General features: G+C 40.1%; 2 protein-coding genes across 3 annotated transcripts in view; one reads left to right on the top strand and one right to left on the bottom strand.

The window, feature by feature from the left end:
* The window catches only part of LOC124869516 (phosphatase and actin regulator 1-like), a 66,139-nt gene extending 59,023 nt beyond the window's left edge, over positions 1–7,116 (bottom strand). Inside the window, exon 1 of the mRNA XM_047367398.1 lies at positions 6,831–7,116. Coding sequence (XP_047223354.1) covers positions 6,831–7,050 — 220 coding nt within the window. The 5' untranslated portion in view covers positions 7,051–7,116. The remainder of the gene's footprint in view (positions 1–6,830) is intronic.
* Positions 7,117–7,897: 781 nt separating this feature from the next.
* On the top strand, positions 7,898–15,272 carry LOC124869517 (NAD-dependent protein deacylase sirtuin-5, mitochondrial-like). Of its 2 annotated transcripts, none has more exons than XM_047367399.1 (9): positions 7,898–8,031; positions 9,248–9,358; positions 9,809–9,942; positions 10,055–10,280; positions 11,766–11,853; positions 11,951–12,004; positions 14,519–14,642; positions 14,806–14,921; positions 15,090–15,272. In XM_047367399.1, the coding sequence occupies exons 2-9, from the start codon at positions 9,253–9,255 to the stop codon at positions 15,160–15,162; spliced, it is 921 nt and encodes a 306-aa protein (XP_047223355.1). In that variant the 5' UTR covers positions 7,898–8,031; positions 9,248–9,252; the 3' UTR covers positions 15,163–15,272. The 2 variants fall into 2 exon arrangements, with proteins under 2 accessions (XP_047223355.1, XP_047223357.1); XM_047367401.1 differs by having other exon boundaries at positions 7,927–7,975.
* The last annotated feature ends 8,393 nt before the right edge of the window (positions 15,273–23,665 follow it).

The following is a 23,665-nucleotide window of genomic DNA, read 5'->3' as shown; positions in this document are numbered from 1 at the left end:
TGGTAACTTGGAATACAATACATACATGTAGAGTACATGTATGCAAATACATGTGTGCAATGCACCATGTTATTTTCTTTGGGCAGCCAAGTCTGGGCTCCAACTTTGCTTCATTGTATGCAGTTCATCATATTAGCATATTATAAAAGAGGGAGCTCCAACGTCTGGCATATACGCCCTTATGTGCCAGATGTTTTGCACACCTGGCACAAAAACAAACAGACACCAAATGTGGTCCTTTTAATTATTTAAATGAGTACAGAAAACAGAAGGTTTTGAAAAAGCCTAGTCATATTTTCAGAGGTAATTTGTAAAATACTGTTTTTTTCTGTTTACAGTATATGGTTGGTCAGTACAAAGTTGTTAAAATTACGGTGTTATGCATCTGTTATTATTTGTATTTTGTAAAATGCTGCTTTGTTAAATGTGCTTTGTAAAGTATGCTGTGGTGCTGTTTCATCATGTTTTTGTAATATTTTTGTTGTGAAATGCCATGAACTACATATCTCAATTTGTTGTATTATATAACAGACCATGCTACAGATATTCATTTATCAAACCTGCTAGTATGCTCAAGGCCGTTGAATGTTATTCTTTATGCACTCATTTTATCCTCACACTGTCACGATGGGGTTTTGGGGTGGACCAAAGCGCAGACAAGAGCTTGGCAGCAGCATTTTGAAACGGTCTTCAGCTTTATTCAAAAGGTTATGAACATAGCAAAAACGTAGCAAGTATCACTGCAGGTACAAGCATGAGACAGTCCAAAACTTACTTGAGTACTCACTGCAGGAACCTAGCAAAAACTGAACTTAATCAGCGATTGTGAAACGGAGGAACCAGCGACACACAATGAGACGAAACCAACTAATATACTGAGGGAGACAAAGGCAAGTAATCAAAGGAACTAAGAACAGGTGTGATAAGGAGGCAGGAAGGCTGAAGGAATAGGTGGAACTAATGCATAGACTAACACATAGCGAAAGGACTAATTAACAATAAAGAGAAACTGAGACCAAGCAAACCTATAGACAAAGATAAATAATCAAATGAAGCATACTAGAATAACCATAAACTAAAGGAAACAGAAGAATAACAACAACCTAAGACCTAGCAACCTAAGTATAAACAAAGAACCCATAAAGAGACCCAGATTACAAAAGTAAACAAACCTAAAACCACACTGATGGAAACAAGCTGAGAACATGAGGACTAGAATAAATACAAACAAAATGTAAACACTAACTAAAGCCGACCAAACAGGAGGGAAAACTAGAACTATAGAAACTAAAGAACCATGCTAAAAAAGGGACTACAGCTATAAAAGAAACAAACACAGAGGAAGTAACAAAAACAACCATGACTAGGAAAATACTAAATATAAACATCTTAGATAAAAAAGTAACTAAACACAAACAAAGTCCAAACCCTGACACACCCTGAAAAAATAGAGCTCTTGCCTAAAAAATTAAAATCGATGTGAATAAAACCTAATCTTCCAATAGATCATTTTACTTTGCTTCTTGTTCTATTTACAGACAGTTTGACATTATATTATTTTCATTTTGTATTTCATCTACATTAAACGAAACATTAAAACACTGTATTTAGCCAGAAGGAGAGAGCTACAAATTGAATAGGATGCTACTTGGCAATACAATTGTTATACAGTTTAAACCAGAAGTTTACACACACTGGATAAAAAGACGCAAAACCTTTTTTTACAGTCTGAGATTAAATGCGGCTAAACCTTTCCTGTTAAGGTCACTTAAAATGACCAAAATCAATGGTATTTGGTCAGTCAGACAGTCAGCCATTTTCTTTACCGCTTCTTCCATAGTGGGTTGTGGGGAAGCTGGTGCCTATCTCCAGCAGTCTACGGGTGGGAGGCGTGGTACACCCTGGACAAGTCGCCAGTCCATCGCAGTGACTGAGCCAACGCATGCACGGGGAGAACATGCAAACTCCATGCAGAAAGACCAACGGCCGGGAGTCGAACCGAGGACCTCATTGTTGCAAGGCAAGGAGGTACTACCGTAGAGACAGAAGCAGTCGACAAAATAATGTTACTTTTTTTTTTTTTAACCGTGTCCTGTCTGGCAGAGTAGCTCTCAGAATTGTTGTTGTTGAGTGCCAAGAAAAAGCCCAACAGATTTACTTTCACAAGTGGAGCATTACGGCTAACGCTTTAAAGTTCTGCTTTATATTTACAAAAAGAAACTTTATTAGAAACTCCTTTGGGATTATTTCAGTTGTTACAGACACGGAGACAGAAATAAAAAGGAAAAAAAAAAGAAGCATGAAAGAGAGAAGGTGGGGCAAAAAGGCAAAGGGGAGAGAAGGAGAAAAGAAACAAGAATGAAGAGAATACAAGACAACACCTGCTTCTACACCTGCAGAAACGTTCATATTACCAGCTTTTTTACCAAAAAGTGCACGGTACTTATCAATGTATTTAGTGTTACTAAATCCATCAAAGACAGGTCTTATCTAAATAAATAATCTCTAAACTGTATATCATCATGCAGGAACTTAAAAACCCCTTGGTGGATACATTTAAAATGGCTTGGGAAGCAGATATAGGCTTCTCTATATCTGATGACACCTGGGCCTCAACCCAATCAACTTATTTTCACTTTGTGCTCAACACCAGTTAATTTAATTTATGGTGGAATATCGGGCCCATATTTCCAAGGCTAAAATGTCTTCTATCTGCCCTGCTGCTAGTGCACTGTGTATCAGATGTAGCCTTACGGAGGTCTCTCTCTACCATAAGTTGCTTGTTTTACTTTAGTTGTAATGTGACAGGATTTTTTTTGTCTGGGTGAGTGTGAGTTACATGCCTTCTTTATGTATAATATTTTGTATAATTTCTGTCACTTGTCTTACTGGCTTTTAAAGCCCACCTTGTGATAATTATGTGTGCTTTGTTTAAAATATGTATATATATGATCATAAAAATATCTTGAGTAAAAACATACAATCACTCAGACAAGTCACTAACAGGAAATTAAAATTTAAGAACATTTACTTTGTGCTCAGCGAAGTGCATATAGACTTTATTTCATGTGCCTACTTCTCCTAATTTTGGCAAAACAAAAATACAATATCAGGTAAGCTCTACAAAGAGTGTAGGTTCTCAGCTGCTCTGGTTTTGTTTGTTTGTGTGTGTGGGATCTCTAATGACATAAAGCTTTGTAATAAGCCTTGCCAAATGTAATGAAACGATGTTAAATAGGTCATCCATCCATCCTCACCTTCGGCCTTTCGTGTTTTATGGCAGATGACAATCGTTGAACGCTGAGCACTGAATGATTCCATTACGCTGTATTGTGCTTGTGTGCAGAGCTGGTTAACTGTTGAACAAATTAGTTTAGCGCTGACTCTAAACAGACCGCTCCAATAAATCCATGCTCTCTTATTTCATTAGAAGCCATAGGGTATCTGTCATTTGTAAAACAGTGTTGTCACAAGGATCGAGCCCCCTACGGGGTTGACTGATCAACATACGGGCTGAATATAAATCATATAAATGTGATCACATATCAGCTGGTGAGGTATTAAAAGTTCATGTTATACTCTTTATAAAAATGCTATCCTGACTAGAAACATTAATTTAATAATATAATATCAAACTGGACAGTAACAGATGGGATTCACCTTTTACACACTTTACAAAGGCCATCATTTTTGTCATTTATGCAGACAACTATTTGGTTTAAGAGCATTATTAAAGAAAGAAAAAAAGCAACAGGAAGAGAAGCAACTGCCTTGTTATGATAAGTAATTGCTTGGTTCTTGTTTTGCATACCAGTCAGCCCAGGTTATTTATCATTGTTAAGTACCTTGCCACAAAACCACTTGACTTTTGGTTTCCTTGGCAATAAGCAAGCTAAATCCTGCTACACTTCTTTAGGTGGAAGTGAGTCAACTGAGCTGTTGTACAAATCGCCCCCGTACCATCCTTTTGCATGAGCTACTTGTGGAGCATAGAGAAAACTGGAACAAAACAGGAGCACAGAGACAAATGGCAGTCTGTCGTAATCGACAGCAGCGTTTCTCCACAGGCAAAACACTCCCTGGCATAAGCACAGTAAGCCTCGAAGCATCCTTTCATTCATTGATCAAGAATGCACAAATCTTTTCCACTGATGCCTAGGTTCATGGATCAGCCACAGAAGCTTTGAAAACAGCTGCCAAAATTGTTGGCAAATGAAAAACTGCACTGGAACCACAAGTTCATATAAATTGTGGTTACTTATCTTCTACTGGGACAAGAGAATACAGAAATCTAACAAGAAATCATTTCCTAATAATTTAGTTTCCTTGTTCCTTGTTCTGTTCTGGTCAGAAACAATAAAAAAAAAAAATAAATAAATAAATGGAAATTAAAAACATAAACAAAATACAAATAATGTTTGTATTATTGTATATGCACGAATGTCATATATGTTTTTTTCATGTATAAAATAATCCACTGGGATAATTATCTGGACCACAGCCCAGAACATAAAGAAGACACAGGGGATTGGCAGGAGAAGCAGACACCGCCATCTGGACTGGGAATGCTCCAAAGTTTGCCCGAAGAAGTAACAAATTTGGGCTTTATGAGAAAGTTTTAGTCTCAGTCAGGGCAATAACGAGGACAGGGACTTTAAAGACCAAACCACAGACTTTGACCGCCGTGAGGATAGTTTTAGGTTGGATATTGGATATTTGTCCTCTATTCTGCAGATTTAGCAGGATCTTCCTTCTGTTTGACTTGATATAGGCAGGCTGATTATGGGCAGCTGCTCTCTGCCTGCTCCCAGCTCCTGCTGACAGTGGTTCGCTTAAGGACCGTCAATAAATTTCCAGACCAAACATGGTGGTATTGTTTTGTGTGTTTTGGCGGAAACGTTTGTGCATCTGAACAGCTGGTTTTATGTGTGATCAGCTGATGTTAATAAATACAGCGCTCCCCGCCTATGTTTAATTCAGAAAGCTGATGTGTCCTTTTTCATTTCTTTCAGCCTTCAGGCATGGTTTATGATTTTTAAATAGTAAAATTATATTTTGGTTTGACCCGCTATATTGTAGTCATGTTTGAGTTTCATAAAATTTTCCCTGCACTACCTCAGCGAAAACCTTCTCATTTCTCCTGGTCCTGTGAACAATCAGTGAACAGCACTCTGTTCATGTTACATGTAGTCCCAACTTGTACCAGCCCTGGACCAGTGACCAAAAAAGCAGGTACCAGTACGGAAAAAACAGTAATGAAAACACTTGCAAAGTGGGCCGAGTGGAGTGGGACCAGGCTAAATAAAGCCAGTGGAAAAGGGGCAATAGAAGCTGGTCAGAGTTGATGGGAAAATGGATGGAGCTGAATACAGGGTAATCCCAACAGAGAACCTTTCAGAGGTAACAAACACTTGAGACTGTAAAGGAGGTTCACTTTCCAGAAGGACAACAGCCCTAACCATACAACGAAAGCTACAATGAAATGGATTAGGTGCAAGCATTTTTATGTGTTACAATGGCTCAGTCAAATTCCAGACCAAGAGAATCTGTGGCAAGACTTTAAAAACTGATCATCACACATGCTCTCCATTCAGTCTGATTGAACTTGGGCTATTTTGCAAAGAAGAGTGGGCAAAATTTCAGTCTCTAAATGTGCAATGGCAGCAGAGACATACCTCAATGGACGTTTAGCTTTAATTGCAGTGAAAGATGGTGCCGCATAGTATTGAATCCAGAGGAGTTGAATGCAAATGTGCCCCACAGTTTTCAGATTTTAAGATTATTGTGACTGATCAATTCTTCTTGTTGTTCAGTCACATAAAATTCCAGTCCAAACAACAGTCTGTAGCTGTAATGTAAGTGTGAAAAAGCTCAAGGATTATAAATATTTTTCTATAGTACTGCTGCATATACAGACACAGCATGTCATGACACTTGTGCTTAAAGAATATGTACACCATACTTAAGACATTTATAAAGAAAAAAAAAATCATATGATTTAAGATGTCATTTTTCATTAACAGATAGGTAAGCATACTGATCATCACAGAGTGATGTGGATAAGAGAAAAGCGATTTTAAAATGTGTCAAAAAAATCACAAGTCCTCTAGAGTAAATCGAAGGAAAGACTGTTATGAGATCTGAAACAGATTGCTGGATGCATCATGTGTCCTAATTACACTGTAGTGCAAAATATCTGAATCCTGTGGACTCAGTCAGCATAAAATGCCAAGTCACCATGGTAACAGAGGATGCAACACACATGGATGATAAAGACAACTATTCGTCATCATATCCTTGTTACAGGTTGAAAACTGAAATTATTATTTTTTTATGTTGACAGTTATGATTAATTACTAAAACAAAAATATTAATAGGCCGCTTGTCCATAGATTTATGCACAGTCTGAGCTATTGCAGGCCACGTTGGAGCGCTTCTTCGTATTATGTAATGACGTTAAACGATGGTGATGGTATTATCAAAACCCATACAAAAACGTTGTTCAAGCGATTAGAAACATGGATAATTGGATCATTTCTGAACTTGTGTATTTTGCGCTAAAAGACCCCCAGCGTCAGTCCTTAAAGTTGCATAACATTTCAGTCACACTACCTCTCTGATTAACTGTCCATTGATAATTTCTGGAGAAACAAACCTCACAGCAGAGCTGTGACAGCAGTCCACAAGGAAACAACATGCTGTCGTTTTTCCTCGCGTTAAAACAGGGGCGTATTTTACACCATAACAACAACCCCAGACCAGAGACCGCGACATCTGGCGTGCAAATCTAACACTGACGAGAAGAGTCCAGTGCGTGCATGCGCTCCTACCTGTCCGCAGATTGAAGGATCTTCTGGCTTCAACCAGATATGGGATGTCGCTCGTGGAGCGGAGCCTCCTGAGCGGTCTTCGGTCTGTGCTGCTGGCCGGGGTGGTCGCCATCAATTTCAGCCAGTGTCCGACTGGGACAGAAGCAGAGCCGCACGGCCACTCACACCATGGGAGGCAGCGATCGATGAAGAGGAGGAGGGAGTTCGTACACATACACATGGGAGAGGGCAAGAGAGAGAGAGGGAGCGGGAAGGAGAGGTGTTGGTGGGAAATGATGAAAAAAAAAATTTAATAATAAATTATATATATATCAGTCAGTCAGTCATTTTCTACCGCTTATTCCATAGTGGGTCGCGGGGGAGCTGGTGCCTATCTCCAGCAGTCTATATATATATATATATATATATATATATGTGTGTATAAATAAATAAAATGTTCATGAAAGTAATAATTAAGCTTGTTCAGTCATTGAGAATCGGCTGCTTTAAATTGAATAAAACATTGAAATATATTAGCCCAATTTACAAACCATTAAACATAAAGCAAAGATCTGGAAAGAAAAGCCTAAACCTAATTCAATATAGAATTCTTAGGATATTATACAACTTACCCCTTAAACATTTTTAGAAATAGTTCAAAAAGAACAACATATATCAATAGCTGGAAACACTGACACCATTTAGAACATTTTTGTGATTATGCCTAATAGGTATATAGCGTATATTTGGTTTTGATTGCGCATTGAAAACTTCTTCATAAACGCATGTTTTTAACGCAAGTCAAAGTTGCTGTAAGGTTTGTACGTTTGGCTGTAAGGTTCCTCTAAAATGTAGTAGAGTAGAATATTGAAATACAGAAACATTATATTAATACAAATGAAATAATGTTGTTTTCATTGAATTTCCCTTTGGGATTAATAAAGTATTTTTTAATTGAATTTATTTTATTATCATTATTATTATTAATAACAATAATATTATTATTATTAGAAGCAAAACTGTTTTAGAGTTCTTAGACCTGCTTGAGCGACAGTTACGAATATCTACCGCTAGAGGGCGCCATTCAATAACACATCTTCCTCAATCATTGGCTTTACGACACTGCTGTTCCTTTGCGGCTCCTCCTGGCTATTGCGGACGCATAGGTAAACAATCCCAGCGTCTCTTTCTGGTCAGACAAAAGGGACCTTTTCTTGTCCAGGTCGGTGCAATATAGCTCGTTTAAAACATGCTCTTATTCACCATGTTTCCGGTCGATGCAAGCTAAGTTCGCACGGTTTTCTTTGCTCTGACGGGCTGTTTGCGAGGCAGTCACGTACTTCACGACTGTCAGGCACAATCCGTCTGGAGTTTTCTGAAACAAATCGGCATTAAGCTCCTACTTTTGAAAGAATTGCTGTCATATTGCAATTGACGTTAGAAAAGGATGCTGTATAATGGTTTAAATAAGCATTCAGAATACATACAGAGATTAAAGGAGGTGTAATCCTTGTTTTGTATGGACGGTTTGTGGTCCTGTTCAACGTATCTGACTTGGTTCGGGTCGACAGGCCTGTCAGTTTGACTTTATTTTCTCCACTGTGTCTATAGTTGAGTATTAAGAAAAGCAAACACATTCTTGAAGCCTCCTCTGTGTGCACATTCCTTGCCTTATCAGTGTAAAGAAACCCAGACTGCCTCTGTGTTGTCGCAGCTTCTGGCTGCAGTGAAAATACAGCTTGAACTGCACAGCGGTCCCTCTTTTGCACCTTATCTGATAGTCATCTAGACAATATGTTGGTATAAGGAGCTACAAAACACTGCAACAGCAAAACTTTATATTGGCCAAAAGTTGCCAGCCTTCCTTGGTGTTTTTTAATTGGGTGTCTTTATCAGCTGGAGTTTATGTGATGCTATCTTGGCCAGGACTCTCCTGGAAAAGAGGTTTTGATTGAATACATTTAAATTCAAACATATGTAAATTGAAATAAATTATTTTCTATGTGCTATGCATTTAAACTCTGCTTGCCCGCAATATTTCTGGCCAGTTGGATGGACTTTCCGTGTTCTTTTTGTACACACCAAGGCTATAGCGCAGTAGCTGAGAGCAGTGTAACGAATGTGGGTTCATTGCAGTCAATAATCTCAAAATGTTTATATGCCTGATATCATGCAACCCTGCAACAAAAGCAGCCACAGGCCTGGAAAACTGTTTATAGTTAAGGGTTTTGGTTTTGTAACATTTATAAATGCTAACTTGATTTCACAATATTCATATAAATAGTTGATTCTGGAACAAAATAGATTTAGTTTTGGCAAAAGGGATGGTATTTAAACTAATACGTAATAATATAAACCCTAAAGAAGTCTAAAACTCTGTGTGGAAAATTAAATAAAATACTAAACTGACCTTTTTCTTGTTTCTTCTGATCTTGTAGTGACAATGCTTCTCAAAACCCGAGCTGTCTTTTCACCTGGTCTTCGCATGTGCGCCACACATGTGATGACAGGGCCGACGACAGTGATTGAATCAGGAAGACCCAGTTCAGGTAAAGCAAGAACTTTGCTGGTTTTTTTTTTTGGGGGGGCAATTTAGAACCACAAAGACTTCTTCTTTTTGTCAGGCAATATCAATTGGAAAATTGTGAAATGCTTACAAATGTTATTTTGTTCAGTATTAACAATATTCAACAAGTATTATTATAACAAATATTAATATAGCAATATAAACAAGTATTACTCTTACGCATTTCACCAAGATTTTTTGTGATTTGTGTAAATGAAAAAAGTTATTTGTATAATATAAATTGCCTCCTAACCTTATGGAAAAAAACAACAATTGTTAGATTGTAATAAAGTTGTAGTTTAAAAAAATTGGCAAGGATTTTTACTTTTTTTGAATTGTTAAACCATCCTTTTACCTAATTTCTTATCATTGAAATCATTTAAATTAAAACAACAGCTGATTAGGTATTGATCAGGTTTTCTCTGACTTTCAGACATGTCTGAATTCCGAAAGGCCTTCACTAAAGCCAAGAACATAGCAATCATCACCGGAGCGGGCGTGAGCGCAGAGAGTGGAGTACCAACTTTCAGGGGAGAACATGAGAAGTGGAGGAAGTGGCATTCTCAGGTAAATTTATAAAAGAAGCTGTTCACACATGTGCCCGTGTACATGTGTAATTGCAGTCTTCTTGCCCCAGAGCTCTGTCCTTTAAACGTGCCCATGTGGATTTATTTGCCAGGACCTTGCTTCTCCAGAAGCCTTCAACCGTAACCCGTCTCGGGTCTGGGAGTTTTACCATTACAGGAGGCAGCTCGTGTTGGACAAGAAGCCCAGCGCCGTCCATTTTGCCATAGCAGAGTGCGAAGCTCGTCTGAAGAAGCAGGGACGCTCTGTGGTAGTTATCACCCAGTGCCAAGACGATTTGCACCGACAGGCTGGGTCAAAACATGTGCTCAGGATACACGGTGAGTATTAGTGGGAATTCTTTAGTGATGAAATTTGTAAGAACATGGCGAGCAATTCTCAAGATTATTTCTGCACATTTTGTATAAGCAAGCCAAAATATGGCTTTGAATTATTCTGCTGGAAGCTGAATCAGCCCTTGCAGAGTAGAGACAAAAAGACATGGTTGTGCTATGTTTGAGTTTTTGATATGATGGGGACTTTAGACACTCAAAGAAATCCTCACAAAAAACAAGAAGCAATGTAATACTCTGTATAGTATAGTATTTACTCATTTTGCCTTCACTCACAAATAAATTTGAGTGACATCCCATTCTTAATTGATAGGGTTTACTATAACATCAGATCACCCTTTACATTATAACAGTTTTAAGTCTTCTGGGATGACTTTCCACGGGATCTTGAAGCGCATTTTTGAGGTCAGACATGTTGGAAGAGAAGGCCCGGCTCGCATTCTCTGCTCTAACTCATCCTAAAAGTGTCCCATCAGGTTAGGGTTAGGGCTCTTTGCGGACCAGTCGAGTTCATCCACACCCAACTCCCTTATCCATGTCTTTATGAATCCTGCTTTGTGCAGTCATGTTGGGAATAAGGGGTCACCATTAAACTTTTTCCACAGAGTCCGGAGCATGAAATTGTCCAAAATGTCTTGATATGATTAAGCATTCGGAGTTCCTTTCACTGGAGCTAAAGGGATGAGCTCAGCTTCCGAGAAACAGCTCCACACCATAATCCCCATTTGACACAATGCAGTCAGGCAAGTGAGGAAACTTCCCAACTGAATTTATTGCACAGGTGACATCGTATTGCTGCACATTACTGGAATTCACTGAGTTTCTGAGAGCGACCCATTCTTCAGAAATGAAAGCAGTCGGCATGCCTAGGGTCTGGATTTTATACACCTGTGGCCATGGAAGTGATTGGAACACCTGCATTCAATGATTAGGATGAGGGAGTGAATACTTTTGACAATTTAGTGTATCTTGTATTTGCAAAAAGATTAAGGTTTTGAAGAGAAACCTTCCTAAAGTCAGGACTGAATGTTTATAATTTTTTCAGGATCCTAGGCAGCATTGCATTGTAAACTGATAGTTATTTTAGTTGTTTTTTTGTTTTTTTGCACTGTGTGTGTGTGTGTGTGTGTGTGTGTGTGTGTGCTCTTGTACTTGTTGCTGAGTGAGAACCATTTTTCGTATTTTTATTGCAACGTGAGGAAATTTTGACAAAGTGAGGACATTTTTCTGGTCCTCACTTTTTCAAATTCCATTCTTGGGACAGGGGTTAGGTTTAGGACTGGGGTATGAATTGAGTTATTGTTAGGGTTAGGTATTAACTGGTTAGGGTTAGGGTTAGTGTTAGGGTCAGGGTTAGGCACTAAAAATCAAGGAAAATGAATGGAAGTCAATGGAAGTAACCGAAAAGTCCTCATAAAGATAGTAAAACACAGATGTGTATGTGTGTGTGTGTGTGTGTGTGTGTAACCTCAGGCAGTCTGCTGGAAACACGCTGTATGAGTTGTGGACAACTGACTGTGAACAAGCAAAGTCCCATATGTGCCGCCTTAAAGGGCAAAGGGTAGGCAGCACTTGATGAATATATACACGCTAATAAATATTCAGAACTTGTAGCCTGATCCCCTCTGTTTGACTTTGAAGATTTTGTTTATTTTCAGAGCACCTGGCGGAGATGTTCCGGATGCACAGATTCCTGTGGATAAACTGCCAAGGTGGGAATACAGGGGTTGGACAATGAAACTGAAACACCTGTCATTTTAGTGTGGAAGGTTTCATGGCTAAATTGGACCAGCCTGGTAGCCAGTCTTCATTGATTGCACATTGCACCAGTAAGAGCAGAGTGTGAAGGTTCAATTAACAGGGTAAGAGCACAGTCTTGCTCAAAATATTGAAATGTACACAACATTATGGGTGACATACCAGAGTTCAAAAGAGGACAAATTGTTGGTGCACGTCTTGCTGGTGCATCTATGACCAAGACAGCGAGTCTTTGTGATGTATCAAGAGCCACAGTATCCAGGGTAATGTCAGCATACCACCAAGAAGGACGAACCACATCCAACAGGATTAACTGTGGACGCAAGAGGAAGCTGTCTGAAAGGGATGTTCGGGTGCTAACCCGGATTGTATCGAAAAAACATAAAACCACAGCTGCCCAAATCACGGCAGAATTAAATGTGCACCTCAACTCTCCTCTGTCCACCAGGACTGTCCGTCGGGAGCTCCACAGGGTCAATATACACGGCCAGGCTGCTATAGCCGAACTTTTGGTCACTCATGCCAATGCCAAACGTCAGTTTCAATGGTGCAAGGAGCGCAAATCTTGGGCTGTGGACAATGTGAAACATGTATTGTTCTCTGATGAGTCCACCTTTACTGTTTTCCCCACATCCGGGAGAGTTACGGTGTGGAGAAGCCCCAAAGAAGCGTACCACCCAGACTGTTGCATGCCCAGAATGAAGCATGGGGGTGGATCAGTGATGGTTTGGGCTGCCATATCATGGCATTCTCTTGGCCCAATACTTGTGCTAGATGGGTGCGTCACTGCCAAGGACTACCGAACCATTCTTGAGGACCATGTGCATCCAATTGTTCAAACATTGTCCTGAAGGCGGTGCCGTGTATCAGGATGACAATGCACCAATACACACAGCAAGACTGGTGAAAGATTGGTTTGATGAACATGAAAGTGAAGTTGAACATCTCCCATGGCCTGCACAGTCACCAGATCTAAATATTATTGAGCCACTTTGGGGTGTTTTGGAGGAGCGAGTCAGGAAACGTTTTCCTCCACCAGTATCACGTAGTGACCTGGTCACTATCCTGCAAGAAGAATGGCTTAAAATCCCTCGGACCACTGTGCAGGACTTTCCCAAGATGAATTGACGCTGTATTGGCCGCAAAAGGGGGCCCTACACCATACTAATAAATTATTGTGGTCTAAAACCAGGTGTTTCAGTTTCATTGTCCAACCCCTGTATCTACGGTACACATCATCAATAACACAGACAAACAGATTTCCTAAGCTTTTTGGATCTTTGTTATCCTTTTCAGAAAGATCAGGGTAGATCAGGAGTATTCCTAATGTCTAAGATCTGAAATATTTTAACAGACAACCCTTTAATTTCCTTGTCTTTAAGTTGGTTAAAAATGCACGGTAGAGACTTTGTGTATTAGATATTAGTATTTCCTTCATTTACTCTTTTAATGTGACTAAAAAGGTCTATTTTGTCTTTTTTAATATGCTATATGTATTATATTCTTCCTCGTAGATTTTAATAACAAAATACCACACAAAAACAAAATAAAAACCTACCATATCTCCTCCTACTCACCCTAAAAGGCCTAGGAAGTAGCAACAAATGCACCAAAATAAGCAAACTCAAACATTCAGTGATTATTCTCAACTGGTCCCAGTTTGTATTTAGACTGAATGCCACTTTGTGTTGTAGTTAAAGTAAACATGGGATCAAATGCATGTGCATGGTACATGTATGCGCAAACACAATAAAGTAAAAAGCATGTGACAGCTTGCTGGTAAACAAACGTTATTCCCGAACAGTCCCCTGTTCTGATTTCAGTTCGTAGCTTTGCTTTACTTTGTTTGTGCCCAGTTATGCTCCAACGTTATTGCACCATGACTCTGTATGGATGATTTTTCATTAGAGGATGCAGAAGAACAATGAGAGAAATTATTGAAAGAACTGTCTCCAAACACAGGCTTGTATTAAAGCATTTGTTTAATGGCACATCTTATTAAGCTGTCCCTTTTTATCCTATTTTTATTTCATGTCAGTTGTGTGAAGCAGACTTTGGTTTAAATAAAAGCTCACTAAACAGACTTGAGACAAGTGTAAAACAATGAGTTTGGCCTCTGGAAACTCCACATGACCTTTTAAACTGAGAGATAACGCAGGGAAGTGAACTCCTCCACTAGAGGGCAGTGGCGTGCTTTGAGGGGTTCAACTTCCCTTTGGTTAACAAGTTCACCTAAAATATGACTAAAGAGTTATGTGTTCATGTTTCAGTGAAATTTAGATAATTACCCTATTTTTGCTATTGGCTTGGTCTTTAAAAACACGTTTCTCACCTGGCTGCGTTCTTAGTTTGCTGATGAAGATGGCGAGTTACATAATTATTTTTTTACATTGTGACCAGTTTTTCTTGTATTCGGTAAACGTAGAGGAGCTCAATAAATCTAAACTTCTTGTTGCTGTCCTATAAAGATGCGAGGAGAGAGACTGCCATGGTCTTCTGAGGCCCAATGTGGTCTTCTTTGGAGAGACTCTGGACTCTCACATCCTGACGAAGGTTGAAAAGGAAATAGAAATCTGTGATCTCTGCCTGGTGGTGAGTTGTCCTTTATTTAGGTGCGATGACACACACTCCTCCTGTGTGACAGTTTTATGCTCTACCTTATTTTTTCCAGTGTGTGTCAAGGACTTGACCTGGATTGCGATATTGTCCAGAGTAAAACTGACACTTGGGTTATTGCTCTGTTGTTTACACACAGGTGGGGACGTCATCCATTGTTTACCCAGCAGCCATGTTTGGTCCACGGGTTGCATCCAGAGGTGTTCCAGTGGCAGAGTTTAACATGAATACAACACCCAAAACTGAATATTTCATGTAAGTTTCTGAAGTAACTAATCTCTTATTTTAAAAACATATGTTCTGTCTGGATTTATAATGTAGTTAAGTTTAAAAGGGGCCTAATATATGCAGAAATAGCATCACTAATCCTCCACTTTCTAATCTTGTGTTTTTTCTTTTCTTTTTATGTTTGATGGGACACAGGTACCATTTCCAGGGTCCATGTGGAACCACGCTGCCTCCAGCTCTGGCACCGCATGAGTCAGAGGAGTTGTAAAAACCATTGGTCTAATTTCTTAGATAAAAGTCGGTGGTGTCTTCTACATTCTCATACAAAGCTGCTGGATTTCCTCACAGTTTATTAAATTGCAAACTGTCCAAAAAACATTCTTTTTAAAAATAAAACAAATTTCTAAATGCTTGAAGATCCTGCTCTCTAACTGGAATCAAAACACTGTTGAACTTTTTTTAAATTAACATTCCTTGCTTAGGATAAAGCAGGGAAAATATAACTTCATTATGAAAGGGAATCTGCATCGACTTACCATAGGAATCTGATCTTCCTTCTTCAGATTAGATGTTTAAAGGAGGTTTTTCTGTTTCAGAAACTACAATGATGCTGTAGGAGAAAACAACATACTGGTCCTTCTCAAAATATTAGCATATTGTGATAAAGTTAATTATTTTCCATAATGTAATGATGAAAATTTAACATTCATATATTTTAGATTCATTGCACACTAACTGAAATATTTCAGGTCTTTTATTGTCTTAATACGGATGATTTTGGCATACAGCTCATGAAAACCCAAAATTCCTATCTCACAAAATTAGCATATTTCATCCGACCAATAAAATAAAAGTGTTTTTAATACAAAAAACGTCAACCTTCAAATAATCATGTACAGTTATGCACTCAATACTTGGTCGGGAATCCTTTTGCAGAAATGACTGCTTCAATGCGGCGTGGCATGGAGGCAATCAGCCTGTGGCACTGCTGAGGTCTTATGGAGGCCCAGGATACTTCGATAGCGGCCTTTAGCTCATCCAGAGTGTTGGGTCTTGAGTCTCTCAATGTTCTCTTCACAATATCCCACAGATTCTCTATGGGGTTCAGGTCAGGAGAGTTGGCAGGCCAATTGAGCACAGTGATACCATGGTCAGTAAACCATTTACCAGTGGTTTTGGCACTGTGAGCAGGTGCCAGGTCGTGCTGAAAAATGAAATCTTCATCTCCATAAAGCTTTTCAGCAGATGGAAGCATGAAGTTCTCCAAAATCTCCTGATAGCTAGCTGCATTGACCCTGCCCTTGATAAAACACAGTGGACCAACACCAGCAGCTGACACGGCACCCCAGACCATCACTGACTGTGGGTACTTGACACTGGACTTCTGGCATTTTGGCATTTCCTTCTCCCCAGTCTTCCTCCAGACTCTGGCACCTTGATTTCCGAATGACATGCAGAATTTGCTTTCATCCGAAAAAAGTACTTTGGACCACTGAGCAACAGTCCAGTGCTGCTTCTCTGTAGCCCAGGTCAGGCGCTTCTGCCGCTGTTTCTGGTTCAAAAGTGGCTTGACCTGGGGAATGCGGCACCTGTAGCCCATTTCCTGCACACGCCTGTGCACGGTGGCTCTGGATGTTTCTACTCCAGACTCAGTCCACTGCTTCCGCAGGTCCCCCAAGGTCTGGAATCGGCCCTTCTCCACAATCTTCCTCAGGGTCTGGTCACCTCTTCTCGTTGTGCAGCGTTTTCTGCCACACTTTTTCCTTCCCACAGACTTCCCACTGAGGTGCCTTGATACAGCACTCTGGGAACAGCCTATTCGTTCAGAAATGTCTTTCTGTGTCTTACCCTCTTGCTTGAGGGTGTCAATAGTGGCCTTCTGGACAGCAGTCAGGTCAGCAGTCTTACCCATGATTGGGGTTTTGAGTGATGAACCAGGCTGGGAGTTTTAAAGGCCTCAGGAATCTTTTGCAGGTGTTTAGAGTTAACTCGTTGATTCAGATGATTAGGTTCATAGCTCGTTTAGAGACCCTTTTAATGATATGCTAATTTTGTGAGATAGGAATTTTGGGTTTTCATGAGCTGTATGCCAAAATCATCCGTATTAAGACAATAAAAGACCTGAAATATTTCAGTTAGTGTGCAATGAATCTAAATTATATGAATGTTAAATTTTCATCATGACATTATGGAAAATAATGAACTTTATCACAATATGCTAATATTTTGAGAAGGACCTGTATTCTGTCTTATGCTAATGGATAGCATTCCTCTGTTCCTTTGCTATCCAATGAACAGAAGTGCAGAGATACTCTTGTGCCTTTCCAAACTGCTTAGCCATCTCTGACCAAATGTTTGCTGTAAACCTCAAGTGCAAATCAACAAATGTCACAGATTTAGTCAAGTGTTGAGCTTACTGAAAAGGGTAGAGGGGAAAGCAGAATAATTTACTTCTCATTGTGTTTGACAGTGTTGATATGATGGCTGAAGTCATTTGGTTACATGTCTAAAGTATTCAGGAGACATTAGATGCATTTTTAGATGTTTCTGTGTCTGTTTTCTGAATCGTATCCGTCATAATGTGGCCACAAGTCTTTCTAGAACGAGAAGCAATAATATAAAAACATGATTTTCTTTTTTTTTTTTGCAGCAACAGTTGCAATAAAGCATTCGCAATAATGGGCAATGAGTATTTTACTTCAGTGTGGAGGAATTTTGGGTCCCTATTTTCTATCAATGAACTGTCTGTTTAAGGTCACACCACAGCATCTCAGTTGAATTTAAGTGCAGACAGATTAGGTCAAACCAAAACCTTTTTTTTTTTTTTTTTTTTTTGAGCCATTCAGGGGTCCACTCACTGGTGCACTTTGGGTTGTGCTGCCACCCAACCCAAGTCCGCTTGAGTTTAAGGTCACAAAATGATGGCTAGGGAAAAATGTGCTAAAGCTCAGTGTCACACAGAGAGGTGGAGTGTGGAAAAGGAGAGATATCACTGACTTCACTGAACAGCTAAAGAAGTCTGTTTAGTGTCTTCTATCACAACCGAAAGCACCAGCTTCCAAAATGGCAACCCATCCATCTCTATCTGCCATGTCCAGCAGTCCACAATTAAAATTGGCCTATGACATCATTCTTCCAGAGAGAGAAAAGAAAAACAGACGATTAACTTTCACGTTAATAATCACAACTTCATCAATTATTAATCAGTAATGAAATATAAGGCAAACATGTATACACATTTACAATTCAAAGGTCATTTCATCCTCTTAATCACTTTGAATTTCTACATATGATCAAGCAATCAAACCCCTACTCTTGCCAGTTTACATCCAATAAAAGAGCTGCATTTGAGGTAGGCTTCCTCGACCTGCAATATAAAATGCTTCCACAGACGACACATTCACATGGTTATGTTCGGATTGAGTTACTGAGTTTGGTTGATGTATTTGCATCAACCAAACACTATACTTGCACTCCTGTTACATTTAAGAACCAATTTAAAATAGAAAGTAGTTAGGGAAGCACTTCTAAACACTCAGTATTGAGTAGAAATATTGCAACTGGATGTGTCCTTAATTTTATTTTTTTAAAACATTTTTATGGTTGATTTAGTGTCCTTATTAAACGTGTATGTCCTCTTTGCTTTATTTAAAATGTTTCCATACCTCAGATTTTTAAATGCTTGTCATGGTCTGCACCTGAGCTGAGAAAACACTGGTCCCCTCAGGGTACATATCTGAAACCCTCTCGTATGACTTAGGCTAATGGGTTATTGAATAAAAATGAATGAGACACATGGTTAGAGGTAACTTAGATTGGCCGTGGAAGGTTATGTTCATTAGAGAGCCATTAATGTCTGTGCCTGAAAGGGAAAATATGTGTGCAAATATAAGCATGATTTTTATCTCAGGAGAGTCTTTTCTGTTTGGTTAAATGGCCACTGTAGTTTCAGCTTTAGCTTTCTCATTGTACATTTTTTAGTTCACAAAGCACAGCAACACCACACAAACTTATCGCAGGCTACTTTGGCGAGTAGCATTATTTGCTGCTGCTGTTTTTGTTTTCCTTTCTTACACCTCCAAAATCAAATGCTTTTGTCAGCAGTAAAGTATCTTATTGTGTCACCATCATTATCTTGATCAGATTTTCCTCATCTGCTTTTCTATGAGTGGGGCCTTCCTGGAAGCAGAGGTAACGCCACCTGCTCCTTATTATCAGGAGAAAGGTGCAGGGAGAGCCACTTAGAGGAAAACTCAGCTGTCATTTTTGTAACAGGTTTGACCTAAAAACTCAACTTCCGCCACAGTGTGAACCGTTTGCAGTTCCAAACTGACCTGGGTGTGCAAAAGAACAATAATGATGATGTCACATACAGCACGCTGTGGTCCAGCAAACATGGAAGAAATAAATGTTATTGCTTTTGTAAAGTGTTTTTCCAACGGAAGCTGTGTGTCAGCAGGTGCTGAAGAGGAAACTATTCTGGCAGCTTTTGCTGCCAATTCATCACAGAGGTCTGTTTGGATGAGGGGACAATCCAAATTTCAATTTGGCTTGACTAGAGGTGACTAGAGCTCCATATATTAATGAGGTCTAACATCTCCACTGTGCAGTACCGTTGCAGCTCTACGTCCATCTAGCTAACTGCTTTCACTTTCCGACATCAGAATCAAATCACTGGATTTGTATTCAAAAAAATTAGATACGAGTCAGATTCAGGACCACATATGGAAATGGCTCAAATCTGTCTTAAAAAACAGATATTGGTCAGATCAGAGCGTTCACACCTTCTAAGAAGTTTGACTTAAACGGGACATATTCATAAGTAAAAATGGACATAATCATGGAGCTGGAAAACATTTTCTGGGGCCTAAATCTAGGATCTCTCCCCCACAAATGACAAATCCATTACCTAGGAAAACACTGGTCCCCTAATCAGTAATCAACCATTCAGACATGATTTTAAACTTAAAATTAGATTAAACTATTTACACTGACAGGATGATCAGGCATCAATGGGTTTAGTGTCCGGACAAGGTTTTAAGACCATCACTCATTACAATAACTTGTTTGGCAGGGTATTAATAATAAAAATAAATGTTAAACTAGTTTTTGTATATGTGTTTAAGTAAAATAAATATATTATTACATAAAAAACTGAACTTGATAAACATTTAAATGTGCAGATAATTAAATATATAAATATTTAAATGTGTTTTTTGTTTTGTAATTCCTGTGCTGCAGTGCACTTTGAAATAACTGAAACCACCACAAGATGTCAGGTACAACATCCCACAAGAAGAGAGACACCAGCGATGATTTTAAAGAAGCAGCTGTTGGTGCAATTAATCGTCACCCAAGTCTCAGGTTTTTTCCAATCTACTTCCCCTCTGCTCAGAGAAACTGTGTAAACCACATTTATACAGATATAAAGTTCACATATTTATACACGCCTTCTTGTATTAATGAGTTGCCCTGCAAATGCTTGATGGCTTTAATACGAGACCATTATCTGCGAATGAGCTGCTGATTTAATCTGTTGGCCACGTTTCATTGGGAGGCCTATAATGGCATGTGGTGTCAACCTGGAGGAATAAACCTGCATCAGGAGAAAAATATGCCAGAATCAGTGTGTGTGTTCGTCTTGCATGTGTGACTTTTTGTTTTGTATGCACACTGGCAGAAATGTCGGAACAAAGCAGGTAAGGCTGGCTGAGTCTCCATAAATCTTACACAATTCCATACTGAAGCCATGCAGTTACACAGCACCTCAACATCTCTTTAGGGAGACACTGTTCACTCTGCACTTTCAGCAATGCAGTACATCTTTTATTTCAGAGTCTGTGCTTTCGTATCACGTATTGCTTGACAGAGTCACAACATTAAGTGACATAAAATTTTTTAGAACACAGAAAACAAAACAGAATAGAATGGCTACCCTATGACATCTCACATAAATAGCTCTGTTCTGACCATAATAATGTACCTTTTAGTTAAGTCTGAGTGGCTTTTATATATTGAAGACTATGATTGTTGGCTCTTTAGGGTGAGCCTTCTGTATTTGCATATCTATCCTCTCATCAGAAAGGGACTGTCATACCTGGTTGTGTTTTTGTTAAGTTACCTTATCTAGTCTTTTGTTTTTTGTCTCCCTGCACCCCAAGCCCACACCTGTTCTGTGTTTTCCTCTGATTGTTTTGTCACGTTTGTCATTGGTTCCCCCTACTGTTCAGTTTTTGTATTTAAGCCCGTTTGTTTCCTTTGTCCCCTGCTGGTTCCTTATGTGTATGTGTGTTTCCTGCTGCGTGCTTGCTACCCTGTCTGTGTCCTGCCATGGAAAATAAAGACTCGTACCTTCAAACCTGGAGCTTCGGGAGTTCTTCCCCACATTTTGGTCCATCAAAAAACCCACTTTATGACAGAAGCAACCAGCCAACGGGACCAAGCGGGAGGAATGGTGAGGGAATTCAAGGGGTGAGATTCTGGCCAAATTATTTTTTCACCTGGTGACCTCTCCCAGCTCACCATGGAGGAGGCTGGAAATAGCTGGCAGCCTTCAAGACTGGCTCGAGGTATTGAGGGATTTTTTTTCCCTGATCCTCTGATTCACCACATCATTGAGGCCGAGCGACAAAGGGCCCTGGGAGAAATCGTCGATTTCTATGAGGAGATCTCCTGCTCCCTCCTCCACCCGCCTCTCCACCGAAGCTCGACACGGCTTTCCGGCTCATGGTTTAGCTCCTGATCAGCTTCCGACTCCTAATCCTGTTCCTGGTCCAGTTCCGGAGGGTTTCATGGATGAACCGCCTCAACACCCCGATCCTGTTCCGGGTTCTGTTCCGGGGGGGTCCCAAGCCGAGCCGCCCTCACACTCTGTTCCTGTCCATGAGGAGTTCATAGATGGACTGCCTCCACTTCCTGCTCCTGTTCCTGTCCTGAAGGGCTCCGAGGACAAACTGCCTCCATCCCTGGTTCCCGTTCCGGAGGAGTTCGTGGAGGACCTGTCTCCACTTCCTGTTCCTGTCCCTGTCCCTGAGGAGTACGAGGACGCACCCTCTCTGCATGCTGGGGCTTGGCGGCACCGCCGCAGATCTCCAAGGCCTCGCCAAAGGTCCCAGTGGTCTCTGCACCGATCGCCTGGGTTCCAGCGATTTCCACACCGCGCCTCTGAGCTCCACCGTGGGTTCTCCTGGTCCCGCCGCCGGCCGTCAGATCATCGGCTCCTACGTCACCTGCCCCTACGTCGCCGGCCTGCTGATCGCCAGATGTGCCAGGGACGGCCTCTGGGCCGGCCGCCTGAACTCTGGGTCTGCCGGGGAAGGCCGCCGGGCCGGCTGCCTGAACTCTTCCCCGTTCCCCGTTCTTCTCCGCATATTGGTCCATCAAAAAAACAAAACAAATTATGACAGGGACATTGTTATGCTAACCTCCTGGCTAGCATTCCTCACTTAGCTGGATGCTGTGAAGGTGTTTCCCCCCCCCCCCCTAAACGTCTAAATAATCTGGCAATCATTTATTACAGCTCTCCTCTGTGGATAGTGGCCATTATTTGCATCACTCAGACAGGAAATGGGCAGAGAGAGAGAAGGGGCAAGAGTTGCTGTACAGGTTTCAAGGTCGGGAATCGAACCTCGGACGGCTGCATTGAGGACTAATATCCTCTGTACATGGGGTGCACACCTCCACGCACCCTGATAGTGAGGTATTTTAGCGTTGTTGCACTTAAGGTTCCTTAGAATATAACATTCTGAGATTTGAAGGCTCTCATCCATGTCTAAAATATTGTATTTGATACCCTCAAATAATAATATTATTAGGCTTTAACATGTCTAGAGGTGGTATTTTTGTGCAAATTGAGAAGATTTTTATTGGATGTTTTATTTGTTTTAAACACATATCAAATACCACTGAGAGCTATGAAAACCCAAGTCGGTACTATTTATAGCAGCTGTCATCTCACAACTTCTGAATGGAGAATGGTGTTTGGTTCACTTTATGCAAACTAATGCATGCTCACTCACCAACACACACACTTTCAGGACTAGAAACACACACTACTCTCCTGATGGTCCCCTCCTGACCTTTACCTACCTGAACTCAATCCTGGTTGCAGCAACAAATGTTTACAATTAATCTCTACTCTTGGCACTAGAGACTAGTGCTATGCTAATTTTCAAAATGGCATTGACACTTCTCATATAATCTCATTCGTAAGCCTCACCAACAGTGCATATTTACTACTTTATAGATCTGTTTGACATTCCTTAAGAAATACTATCAGCAAAGAGCATACAATGTCAATTTTTGTATACATATTGATGTGTATTACACTGACCTTTGTTTTATTGGTGAATTATGGTGTTTCTAGGAAGCCTAACTGAAAGGGAGTTGTTGTTGGAGAAAAGCTGAGAAAGGGGCTCAGGTGCACACTAATCTGTTCTAACCCTGCACTAATTAGGATCAAGGATAGCAGCCACTTTTCCCAGTTATTGATCACTGGTTAATACTTTAGACCTTCTATCAGCACGCTCTGTTTTGATGTGACCTACTCAATATTCATTGTACAAGTAGATGTTGACCACTTTAAAAAAAAAAAAAAAAAGTAGCTCTGACTATCTTTGTCTGTCATTACCCGCTTCTCCTATCACTCTTTCTGTCTCTGCAAAAACAATACTTCACTTGTTTACATTCATGGTTCTCAAACTGTTACATGTGCCACTGGTGGTAGAGTGGTAAATACAACTAAATTAACAGTCAATTAGTCCACCCATAAC

The sequence above is a fragment of the Girardinichthys multiradiatus genome, chromosome 6 (assembly GCF_021462225.1).
Source record: "Girardinichthys multiradiatus isolate DD_20200921_A chromosome 6, DD_fGirMul_XY1, whole genome shotgun sequence".
NCBI lineage: Eukaryota > Metazoa > Chordata > Actinopteri > Cyprinodontiformes > Goodeidae > Girardinichthys > Girardinichthys multiradiatus.
Note: the sequence above shows the minus strand (reverse complement) of the source record. Positions and strands in the feature narration are given on the sequence as shown.